The sequence below is a fragment of the Diadema antillarum genome, unplaced genomic scaffold, assembly GCF_040938485.1.
Source record: "Diadema antillarum isolate AM-2024a unplaced genomic scaffold, OU_Dant_1.0 seq00001734_RagTag, whole genome shotgun sequence".
In the NCBI taxonomy this organism is placed as follows: Eukaryota; Metazoa; Echinodermata; class Echinoidea; order Diadematoida; family Diadematidae; genus Diadema; species Diadema antillarum.
In genome coordinates, this window is record NW_027272419.1 from 122087 (window position 1) to 135242 (window position 13156).

General features: G+C 40.4%; 1 protein-coding gene across 1 annotated transcript in view; it reads right to left on the bottom strand.

Annotated features, from left to right (window-relative positions):
- Window positions 1-2700: 2700 nt before the first annotated feature.
- The window catches only part of LOC139711931 (pyruvate carboxylase, mitochondrial-like), a 39886-nt gene continuing 29430 nt past the window's right edge, over window positions 2701-13156 (bottom strand). The window contains exons 13-19 of the mRNA XM_071623777.1: window positions 12118-12358; window positions 11080-11329; window positions 9716-9960; window positions 8715-8894; window positions 7752-8000; window positions 5673-5816; window positions 2701-4448 (exon numbers count right to left, since the gene is read on the bottom strand). Coding sequence (XP_071479878.1) covers window positions 4200-4448; window positions 5673-5816; window positions 7752-8000; window positions 8715-8894; window positions 9716-9960; window positions 11080-11329; window positions 12118-12358 — 1558 coding nt within the window. The 3' untranslated portion in view covers window positions 2701-4199. The remainder of the gene's footprint in view (window positions 4449-5672; window positions 5817-7751; window positions 8001-8714; window positions 8895-9715; window positions 9961-11079; window positions 11330-12117; window positions 12359-13156) is intronic.

The following is a 13156-nucleotide window of genomic DNA, read 5'->3' on the forward strand; positions in this document are numbered from 1 at the left end:
TGCTTTTTTGTTCATTTCTGATAATTTACTTGAGTACCTCACAAATAAGAAGGCATGAGTACAGTGCAAACATATTATCCATTTGATAAACACAATACGTTTCACATTGCTATAACCAGAGGATGATATTGAAACATATTTTGCACAGGGTCGTTGACATTTTTCAACCATCAACATTGGGAGACTTTTCTTTACGTAATATCTTCTATAATAATAGTCTAGACATGATGACACATTAAAGTTTCTAGGAAGCCTCCAGCAGATATCGAGGGAACTTGGAAGCTCTATACAGAATCAATAGCTGACCAAAAAGAGAGACAAAAAGGTCTAGTTTCGAAGACCTGCTCTTCCAAGATAAATATATAATATCTACTACATTGAAGCTTACCTGGCACTGTCGTTCAGACCTTCCATACAACTTTTATGGTGCCAAAAAGTTCAGTACAAACAAAAAGGAAACTACATTAAAGACCCACAAAAAGAACACATCAAAACAAAACCTACCTCCAATGCAATATCAATTCTCCAGTGCACTAAATTATTAAGTCTTCTTACTGACTATAACCCTGTCCACAGGCAGTTAGTACTGGTCCTCCTTGCACAATTTACACCAAAATTTGGAATACCCATGGAATCACAAATATCATGTCGTCACCGATCTGTTGGTTCGAGGTCAAATGGTTCATGGAAATTACCGCAAATACCTGGTAGATTTACGTCAGAAGAAATCACACACGGTTGAGTGGGATGTAATCAAAAAAAAATATCTTCTGGTACGACAGCTACTCTATACTCAACAAAGATGTAGTTGCTGCTACTTCTACTACTGACACCATAACTACATGGCCAAGAAGCTAATCTGTTTTTGTCTAACCCGGGTAATCAATAGTTGCTTTTCACAAAATTCATAGAGACACAAACATAATGAGTATTTCTTACTCAAATTTGGGATTACCACCTATACATAGAGTATCTGATAGAATCAATAACTCTGGTCATTTTTGTCCAATGACAATGAGCAATGCATTTACACCACAAATTTAGCCGTACATCAAACCTTTATCAACACAAGATTGGAACATATTCACAATGTAAACACAAATACAATGTACAACTCATACATCACTTTGTGACACCACCTCCTCTTATTACTATGAAATATATAGTATATATGATCTAGACTGGAACCTCTATATATTCCAACACAAAGCCACAAGGACCACACAATATAAATGGGCAGCATATGGATCACACTTGGTAGACCTGTAATAATACATGTTTGTTTGTTTGTATGTTTTTAGATAGTTTGGAATCATTAGAAACAAAGCAGAGAGTACTTGATGATAGAGATAAAAAAATGTGTGATTCACTTTTGAATGATGTATAAGGATGTGCAGTACTAAAAGATTAACAGATGACAGTCTTATCACAATGATGGCTAACCCTTTTTGTGCCAGAGACTTTGAGCAAAGTGTACAACACTACAGGGTTTCCTGTATCAGTCGTCACGCAAAACACACAAAGGCTTAAAATTTCATCTGTTGCTGTTTTGTTTGGCAACCATGGTAACACATACCAATAGAGCCTTAAAAATACTTTGTGTATGTGTGTTAGTTATGTGTGTTCGAAAGATAAAGCTTTTTCTGTAACTGTTCATTTCCTTGTAACATTATTAACAAAACAGATAATATATCTGGTATATGGTACATACAACATTTAAAAAAATGGACTCAGCCACACTAAAGCCTAGATCTCATGATCCACATATTTCAAACTCAGCCCCTCTAGTATTTCAAGTTTCAAAAAAATAAAGTCCCTCAAGGTACGCAAGTCAGAATTTCTCAAGCACTGCACATACGTTCTGCATATGCTTCTCAGACACTTTAAATTCTTAGTCATGATTTAGAAAAAAAAGGCTATGGTTAGGTTCTTAAAAGGTTACAAGTTTCCAAATCAAGGTTATCTTATGACCTAAATAATGGCTGTAATGCTACATACTTCACAAAGTTCACACAAGGGGCTTTTCCTACTCTAATCATACTTGGTAGATTTTATCCAATGTCCTGATATACATATAATACTGGAAAATAAAAAAAATAATTTCAATTTCTGTATTTCTTGACAGCCTCAGCACCATGCAAGAAACAGGCCACATAATACCTTGGATAAAAACTTGAAATCCATTGCAATAAATGAAATGAAAATAGAGATGTTTGAGGCACAGTCTCAGTAAAGAAAAAAGTCACTCTTGGAGTTTTTCTAATGATGGCTCGGTTCAAATGTTATATAATCATCGAACCGCATTCACTCGTAGCTGCATCTTCCAAATCAAGAGACCAAATGACATCCAACAGATGTCACTAGTGTAGATCAAGAACAGAGAGACTTCTCACATACCGATGTAAACCAACATCATGCAGAACACAAAGGTCCTGACCGGAGGGAGACGGAACATTTCAAGACCTCCAAATTGTCACTACTGGAACCAGGGAATTGGCGTGCAGGACGGGGCTAGGTGTCTGTTTGGGAGTATTAGTGCCCAGTTTTGCTGCTTTTTAACACTATTACAAGGGACATTCACACTGCAATTGAAACATTGCAATGTTTCAAAAGAAAAAAAAAGCAACAACAAACAAACACACACATCAGTTTGGTGAAAGTTGCTGGCAAAGGGTGTGAATAATATCAAGACAACCCAAACATCCCTGTTGAAACTGCTGACTGAAGTGCAAAGTTTCCTGGGATAATTTGCAATGAGATCGCTCACTAAAATGAAACAGAAAATTGAAATGTTTTGTCACACAACATCAACTCTGCATTTGGATTCCTCCTTGCAGCCACATGCATACCTGTAGGCTAGCCACAAGACTATGATTCTGTCACAGAATTAGTTGCATACAGAGGACTACTGAGCTTGTTGAGCTCAGGCTGAGTACAGTAGCAAAATACTCATAACATTTCTAATGTTGCCTCTTGACAGCAGTGGCAGTGGGAAGCTAAGATGTCACAGTTTATGTTCCAAGTTTCCCAACTGAGATTGGAAAAAAAATGGCACAAAACAAACCTCTTTCATATTGCAAAATATACAATTCCTTGTGCAGTATGTTGAAGTTCAGACCATGCAGCTAAACTTGAACTTGACCAGGACGTGCCCATAATCCCCGAGGCACAATACTGCATTGGTTTGGATTTTCGTTTGTTTGTTCTTTTGCTCTGCGCAAAGCTGCATCTGCACTCTGTCGGCCACACCCTATGGCATAGCACTGGAAAACCAGGAAACTCGGCTCATATAAGACACAGAAAACAGCAAACCTTCACTGAGCATATTTCAGAGTGGACTGTAATTTTCATTTTTTTAAAGAGTTGCACTGCCTTGAGATTCAGTGTGATTATGTCTACAATGGTTCTGTTGAGCAAAATATAAAAGTCTCTGAAATTCAGCACATATCACGAGCACCATCACTTTGGCCAATGAATTGAAATCAAAAACAAAAACACCACCAACAACAACAAACTGTTAATATATTGCTTCATGACATTGTGCAATGTCCACGCATTACTGTTGCTCTATCATATACAGTCAATGAACGTTGTCACTTTCAAAATCAGACTTGCAACCACGGGAACATACACTTTTCACAGAGCAAGAGCCCAGAAGCTCTGTAACTGTCATCATTTTTAGCTGATAGCACCATCCAAACGCTCAACTCCTGCCCTGCCCTTTGCACGCTGTTAGAAACCTGCCCATCAGCAAACAATGCCACTTGCTAGACTTTTCTTTGCATGGCTACAACCATCATTCTGTTTACTTCATACTAGACTTTTGGGTGTGGGTGTGTGCTTGTGTGTGTGGTTTTTTTTTTTTAATGGGATGAGCATTGAGGTTTGTTTGTTTTTTGGTTTCCTTTAGCACTACATTTTCATGTGGTTAGCAAGTGTTAAAACAAGAGGCCTTAACCAGTTGAGGACGTGCTGATTAAAACATGCCCTTCCCCACAGACACCTGTCCAAGTTTATTCAGGGCTAGTCTTCAGTGGGTTAATAATCAGTATTTTCCATGAGGGGGAAAGCATTTGAACTACAGGTGTGGCTTCTCCTTGGCCCATTCTACCAGCTTGGCATCACCCACTTCCCCAACTAACATAATACCCAATCACCCATTGCATTCCCAAAGAGTCCATTCTTTTTCCCCGAAATCCTCATTCGATGTCCACAAGGAGGTCATCACCTTCCACCGGCGTTCCCTTCTTGACCGATATGGACTTCACCACACCCGAGATGGGGGCACTGACCACCATCTCCATCTTCATGGCACTCAGGACCACGAGGGGCACGCCCTTCTCCACTTTGTCCCCCTCCTGGACGCGGACGTCGATGACCTCTCCCGGCATCGGGGCGCCGACCGATCCCTTGACCGACCTCTGGGCCTTGGGGTGGACGTGCATCTCCTGAAGAGCGTCAAAAGAGAATTGGGTTGATATGTCAATGATTTTGTATTTCACATCATTGCCTGTTAAAATGAACCTGCAAACATACATGTATATATGATTCAGCAGACCAAAATCCCAGGCACCATCATGCCCAAGTTTACGACCTTCTGTAATGGAATCTTGTGTCCTTACGATGTAGAGTTACACACTGCTATCATGACAGCCAAACTTTAGAAATCCACAATAACTATCCCATAGCATACTCATCAGTGTTATGACATGTTTGATCAAATAACAATAATAATAATTGATTTTGTTTTATTGTTATTTCTAAAAATGTTATTAAAATTTGAAAAGTAATTTAGAAAGAAACCATTTCAATCCACACACATGGCCCATAATTACTCATTTTCGTCTGTGGACTGATAATGCATAGTGCAGTGGTACTGATCATGCTGCTGCTGAGTGCTGCTGTTGAGCTGCACATGCATGCACTGCCTACACAACTACTAAAGTGGCAAGGCGTTAGCATTATGATATATGATACTGTCATCAGAGAGAAGGAGAAAAAAAAAATAGATGAGGGATTTATGGTACTATCATTCATTAAGTTGATGTGATTACTAACACCAAATCTTCTTGCATAAAGCATTAAATATTACTATCACAACAAAATCTTCTTGCATATACGAAGCACTAAACATTACTATCACATTATAACACATTTTTGCTAACCAAGGGTAACCCCCTCCCCCCTCCCCCCCCCCCCCCCAAAAAAAAGTAATCATTTATCAAAATGGAGCACTTTTGTTTGGTTCTTTGGGATACCGAATACCACATCATGTGTCTCAATGAGAAAAAGAGTTTAATAGAGGAGGACAAACAAGAAGAGAAAGGGAAAAGAGGAGGAGAGGAAGATAATAAGAAGAGGTTGAGGAGCAAGGAGAACAGGAGAAAGAACAAGAGCTAAAGGAAAAGTGGAGAAAGGAAAAAGGAGAAAGATGAAGAGAAGAGGAGGAGCAGAGGTTCATTTCATGAAAGTCTTATGAAAAAGTTACTAGAGACAAATGTATGAGAGACTTCATGAAATGGATTTCACTTCTCTTTGAAAGACTCTCATAGCTACATATGAGTGACTGTGGCCTTTCTGAGATTGATGTAAAGACTTTTATGTGATGACTTCATGAAATGGACCCATGGAGGAGGAAGAATAAGAAAATGTCATCTCCTGACATCTCTTACCTTCATAGCGGCCTTGTCCTTGACCAGCACGGACCTGAGCTGACCGTTGAGCTCGAAGAAGACCTCCCTCTCTCCGGTCTTCTTGTTGAGGTCACCCATCGCCAGCAGGGTGATGTGGAGGGTCTTGCCCTTCTCAATCTCCACCTAGGAAGACAGCAGCACCAGGGGGTAGTACTCATGTTACATTTGTGACGGTCCACCTCGAAACCCACAAAAAGCAGGCCAAAATGAATTTCCACTTTTCCACATGCTTTAAAAGAGTAAGCTCTACAATTAAAAAAGATACATAACTTGCTGAAATTGGACCATTCTAACCTATTCAAAAAGTGGTTGAAATACGAGATATATACAAGGGGAAGTTTCACAGAAAAGGGAGAAAAGAGGATTTAAAGATGAGGGTCACTAAGGCTTGCTGTGCAGAAGTATTAATGAAAACATGTTTTATTTCCAAGAGAAAGCAGCACCTTTCAGAAATCTAGATATATCGCTACAGCGACTGATATGCCTCCGCCATAATGCATGGTTCTCCTAATAGGTCTATAGTACAATGTCTTGACAATGTGTGATGACAGTTTCACACAATTGGCAAAATATTAAAATGACAGGTTTGACACAAATGTGCTGAATGTTCACTTTCCTAGAACTAGGTTCAATTGGATGAATGATTAAAATGTCAGAGTGCAGGTATTTGGGGAACTGATGATTTTTACTTGACTTTGGTGACCCTTTTATAAGTTTATGCATTGAGTAATTTTCAAGGTATTGAGAAAAAGTATAATTTCAGTATCAAATGGGAAAATAGCATTATCTAAACCTGGCCTTTGACCTTTGACCTCACAGTTCCAAAGAGAATCACTGTTAGGTTGAACATGCATAAATATGTAAGTTTCATGATGATACCTTGAGTTACTTTTGAGATATGGAGGAAAAAGTGCAATTCAGTACTTTCACTTGACCTTTTAACCTTTTGACCTTTGACATTTTGGCAAGAAACTTCCCACAGAATATATATTGGGTAATACATGTATACATCAAGTTAAAAAAAACCTTCAGGCATTGCATAAATATAAGGAAAGTAGTGATATTTTGAGGAGTTGACCTTGACCTTTGACCCCCTGACCTTTGAACCATGACCCCCAACTTCCCTAGATAATCACTGCCCATTGGAACAAGCATATACTAAGTTCCATGAAGATACCTTGAACCATTTGCGAGATATGGAGAAAATCATGAAATTTCAACCTTTTTTCTCACAAAATAATCTGTGACCTTTGACCTTTGACCCCGTGACCCTAAAATCCAAACAAAGTATTATCCCCCCAGGATATACCCTCATACCAAGTTTGATGTAAAACCACCACACGGTTCTTGAGATATCGACAAAAACAAAACGGGACGGACGGACGGACGGACGACCCGAAAACATAATGCCTCTGGCCACTTCGTTGGCGGAGGCATAAAAACTATGGTCCACAAAAACTGCTAATATCTCTATTTTGGTTTCCTTTCACGCCCAAAATTTTAACAGCAGGGAGAGAAAAGATTACTCTCCCATATAAGACAAACCTTAAAAACTTGAATAGGTCAACCCAAAGGACTATTTGGTACGTAACAGAGAATCCTTATCTGTGACTTTTGGTAGGTTGTGAGCTGAAAGGTCACATTTACAACCATTCCCTCCTATCATCCACATTTAAAGTTTGTAGATCTCTTGATGCAAGAACTTTCTATCAACACCGAAGCCATGTGTCAATCTACCCAAATGTTTCAGCAATACGAAATAAAGGCGTTCCCCTTTTCCACATTTATTACAACTCTCCCCTCATATCTTACCAGTAACTTGCCTATTTCATTCATTTCCATAATTAGTGAAAATATGACAGATCCTTTTTTCAGCTATCATCCAAGTGAAATTAAAACAAAAAATCTGACCAAACAACCAGTTAGCCAACTGGACACACAGCAGACATATTACAATGCCTCTAACAATCGAAGTACCAACAATAAAAGTTGGTGAAGAAATCAAATAGCACACTCTATCTGGAGGTACAGTGACAACTTAATGGGCGAGAACCTTACATTGAATTCTTCTGCAATGTTCGGTCCAACCAAGAATATCTTGGTGTCCAGGCAGTCGACGGGGCCAAAGTCTTTCTTGAAGTTGGCAAAGTCGTCAAAGACCTTGGGGTAGAGGGCGGAGCTGACGACATCGACGTCCCGTATCCTGGGGCCGTGCCTCTCCACCAGCTCCTTCTTGTGAGTGTCGAAGTCAAAGGGGGACAGTGTCTCCCCCGGTCGGCCGTCGATGCGCACCTTGTCCTTAAGAACCTAGTCAAGGCATGAGGATACAGTTTTCCAACATAAACCATAGCCAAAAAAAAAATAAAAATGCAGCCAAGCCCTAACTTTGTACTTAAACAATGTATACATTGAGACCTATTTAAATGAACAGGTAAACGGAACTTCTTCAAACTGAATTATAATATTACATGATCAGCTAAAGCAGATGATTCTGAAAACATTAACCGACAAGTTCTTTTGCCAATTTGAAGATGGTAAATTACTATATACACATTTTTTTTAGGGAGTCTAATTTTTGTGAATCTGGACTTCCCAACAATTTCGCAAGTGGTTAAATTCACAATTGTGGAGTAAAGTACTGAATGAAGAAATATATGCGTGGACGACTCATTCATATTGGGATGAGAATTTATATTTTGGGGTGTTTTAATTTCACGAATAGCAACCGAATCGCGAAATTCGCGAAAAAAGACAACCTAGCAAAATATCTGACATATACAGTATTCTCCTCGAGACACTGCACGATGGGAGGAAATTGACGGAGAACTTATCATGAAAATACATCATGAAGTGGGGCTATGTACATACATACCGTAATAAACTTTGAATCAACATGACTGGTGGTTGATTTTGTCAATTACCAGCATTGCTCTTCTCTCTACTTTACCACCTCACTAGATCTCTCTCATCTTCGAAAGAGGAAAATATCACATAGATGCCTACATAGATGCTAGATCTAACCTTTGACCTTAGAGGTTCCGGGAAGCCCTGGTAGGGTTGTCCCAGGTATCCCTGCAGGAACTCCACCACAGACGACGGGAAGGAGAGCTCATCCGCTTTCTCCTCCACCTGCTCGGCTGTCAGGTTGTTCTGGACCATGAACTGGGCGAGGTCTCCCACCACCTTGGAGGATGGTGTTACCTTGACAACGAGACAACGCAACATCACAGGAGAGTGAAGACTTTTGTTGTATTCAATACGAGCAGGTAATGATCTCATTGTCAAACATCATTTTTGGCATGGCGATCATGAAGCTGAAATTCTGAGATGAGGTAAGGGCCTTTTCAAGAATTAACCCATTGAAGACGAGTCCCGAGTATACTCGGGCAAGTGTCTATGGGAAATGCGTGTTGCAGCAAAATCAGCCCGTCCCCAACGGGTTAAGATTACCCTTGAAATAAACTACTAATTCCTCGCTTTTGACATTGTCATCTTCATCTAAGCCATTATCTTACATGTAAGTATCTTACAGAACAATCTACAAATGACACAAGCAACCGAACATGATTTTAAAGACTTTGAATACATTCTTACTCTACTGTCGTTGTTGTTTTGTTCTTCCCAAGAGCACCTGTGTGTATTGGCAGGTGATGAAGTATTCACCTGGGATGATTACACACTTTGTCACTTGTACAAGCCTGTTGCATTAGGGTTCTTTTTATTTCAAGCATTTACCATAACTACATATATATCACATCATTGAATCCACAACCAGTCTCATAACACATAAATAAATAGGACAATTACCCCAGACCCTTCCCCTGACCTTAACCCTCATCCCAATCCTGAACCTAATCCAAATTCTAATTCTAAACTTAACCCTAACTCTAATCTTTACTCTCAACCTATCACTAACCAGTATTTAGTGGGGGGGGGGGGGGGGGGTTAATTGCCCTTTGGGGTAATTGTCTTCGGGGGTAATTGCCCTGATACGATTGGAGCCTCCAGCCCTAATCACTCACTTTGATCAGGTCCCCGAGCAGCCGGTTTGCCTGGACGTACGCCTTCTTCACCTCCTCAAACTGGTTGCCCAGCCCGAGACTGAAGGCCTGGAACTGGAGGTTGGTGTACTGCCCTCCTGGGATCTCGTTGCGGTAGATGTCGGCATTGCCACTCTTCATGGTCACGGTGCACTCGAAGGGGGCGTAGAGCTGGCGGGCCACCTCCCAGTAGGCGCTGTACTTGAAGACTTCTTCCAGGGGGACGCCTGTCAAGCAAGATCAATGCTCCAAATTTGTCTCATTCCACAGTAGGAGTGATTTACATACAAGTCGATTAGTTACCCATAGCACAACTCTTAATAATCAAAGTTATGAATCATTTTCTGTTTGTTGTTCTCCTTCATTCTTGATGATTATTGCAGATCTTCTCTTGAAGAGGACACCAGGCTTGTAGCCAAGGCATCCTGTTATGGTAAGTCCCTAACAAGCACATCGTAGCGAAGTGGTACTATCTGTGGTACTATTTTAGTTTAGCACACACTCATTAATCAATGCATGTTAATCTTAACACAAACATGACATACATACATGACAATGTCGAAAAATAGCAAAGTCTGACAACCAGAATTCAGGGCATCATGGCGGAAAGGTATATAAATGATTTCCATTTCACTCTCTTTCACATGATCCTTATTGGAAGACCACATTTTGATGACTTGATGACCTTCTGTATGACTAACAAAGCAACTAATGAGTCTCAGCATTATTGTGTAGGTGGAAATTTTGGCATAAGTAATTTTTTTGCGCTCGGTTAAGTAATATGAATTCTGCAGGTTTTTGATTTTTTACAGACGGTCACAACAACTGAGCAAGCACTTAAAACACCTCACTGCAGCCACTGTGGCTAAAGGATTTGGCAGGACTTATTACAGTAACAGACAACTGGGCAGCATCATGACAGTCAGGTCACTCACACTACACGACTAGCAAATATGAAGAAATCAAGTGATAACATTAGCAGCTTTATCCTATCAATGTACCTACATGTACCTTGAAATCAAAGATATAGAACAAAATTACATGTTATAACAAGCATAAAATTCAAGCGCTTCTATTCTTCCACTAGTTTCATGTTGTGCGAAATCGTGAAAATTTCCATCCCGTGAAAATTTCCATTTCCACAGTACTACAGTGGACTCCCGTTATAACGAAGTCCTCGGGACTGGCAGTTTTCTTTCATTTTATCAAAATTTCGTGATAACAAAACAAACAAACAATAAAAAAACATAGCGCAGATAATGTTGCAGCCTGAATTTTTACTTCGTTGTAACTAGAATTTCATTATAACAGGAGTGCACTGTACTTCACCTGATCCTGCCACTCACCGGTGTCCATGTCGGTGCCTTCCAGAGCGGCCACGACGGCACCCATGCTGGGCTGCGACGTCATCCCAGACATCGAGTCCACCGCCACGTCCACCACGTCGGCCCCCGCCTGTGCTGCTGCCAGCATGGCCGCCACTCCAGCACCGGACGTGTCGTGGGTGTGGATGTGGATGGGCATGTCGGGGAAGCGGTCTCTCAGAGCGGAGACAAGGATGGTGGCGGCCTTGGGTTTCAGGAGACCCGCCATATCCTGGGGTTTACAAACAAAGTTATAATTTCACGGTTTAGAGAGCAAATTGGTGTCACCCTGTTTTATGTTACAAACCTGCCCTCCTGGATCCATTGCAGTCGCATCTCTATTTATTTTGTTCCAATCATCTTCATACATACGGTTCAATAGCCTTGCCATGTTTCCTGATTTCCAAATCTGAACTATATTTTGGTACAGACAATCACTTCCTACAAGGAGTCCTGAAAGTTTATTTACACTATATTTGTCATCCAATTTCAGACCAGTGGTGACAACAACTTTGCAGCTCTGCAGGACATGCAAAAAACTAGTTATGTCAAAACATGTCAGAACATAACATAGAGAGGATCAGATACATAGTACACTTCTTAGTATTGATATGCATACCTCTTTGGGGTTTTCTTTTTAATCACCACAGCCCCTACAAGTATGAAATGAGATGTATTAACAAGAAATGGTACACACTAAAAACAACAAAATACACAACCTACATACAAAATTCACCACACACAAACAAACTCACACACACACACGCTCATGAACACAAATTTTCAGAAGCACAGTTGTAAAAAAGACTGAAACATGCACATAGCCACACATGTATATTTCTACCCACACACCAGACATAAACATGTATGCCCATTACGCACACACACACACACATTCACACATTCACATCCATACAGACACATTAACACACATTCATAAATACACACACACACACACACACACACACACACACACACACACACACACAAAGAAAAACTGTTTACATCCAACACAGGTACCTTAATGCACAGAATGTGGGTTCCAGCTTTGACCAGCTCCGTGGCGAGATCAAGGTAGTAGTCCAAGGTGTACTTGCTCTTGGTGGGGTCCGACACGTCACCGCTGTACGAGATGGCTGCCTCCACCACCCCACCAGATGCACCGGCAGCCTCCATGCCAAGGATCAGGTTGGGGAGGTAGTTCAGACAGTCAAAGACACGGAAAATGTCCATCCCGCTCTTGTGGGCCACTTCGCAGAACCTGCAAACAGGAAATAAAAAAATTCAACATCACTTACTTTAAATCTTGTCATGCACTATTTACAAGAGATATTCACCAAAATTTGAAAAAGACCATGGGGGGGGGGGGGGGGTAGGCTTACTTTAAATAGAAGCGCTGACTAAAAAACAATGAATTTAGTGGGGTGGCTTAGTGACAAATATACTGATAATCGTGACACGCCGGACAAAAGTGTCATTTTTTCCTCAGACATTTGTATATATATAAAGATCAAAATTAGGGGGTGCTCCAAGAAATCCGCTAACAGAAAAAATGAGAAAACGCCCTTAATTTGTACATAACAATAATGTCTGAATTCAAAGACTATACACAGGACATTCGCCACGTTTCTGTACAATGCAATGCAATGTACATGGTTGCTAGTCTTAAAATTCAGACCCATAATACGACATATTATGTGCATGTTTACAGTAATACACCATTTTTACTGGTTTTCCTATGGTAACAGGTGGTTAGTCTGTGTTGCAGACCTGAGGGAGGTGTGTTGGAATAGTCCAGTTTTCTTAAGCACCTTTTCATTAAATAATTTGATATAATTTCTGGTAAAGGATTTTTTTAGTACTGTCTACCTCCTGTAGAGAAATGGCAAAGAGTGACATGTGACTCTGGCTCAGATACTTTAAATCTTGGGCAATGACTTAGCCAGGTGTAGGACTATGTCACAGCTCATTTTTTCTCCCAGTACCACTACTAGTTCACCAGTAGAAGAGCTGCATATTCCATTGAGAACTTAAGGTTTTGGGTATTGCCATACATATT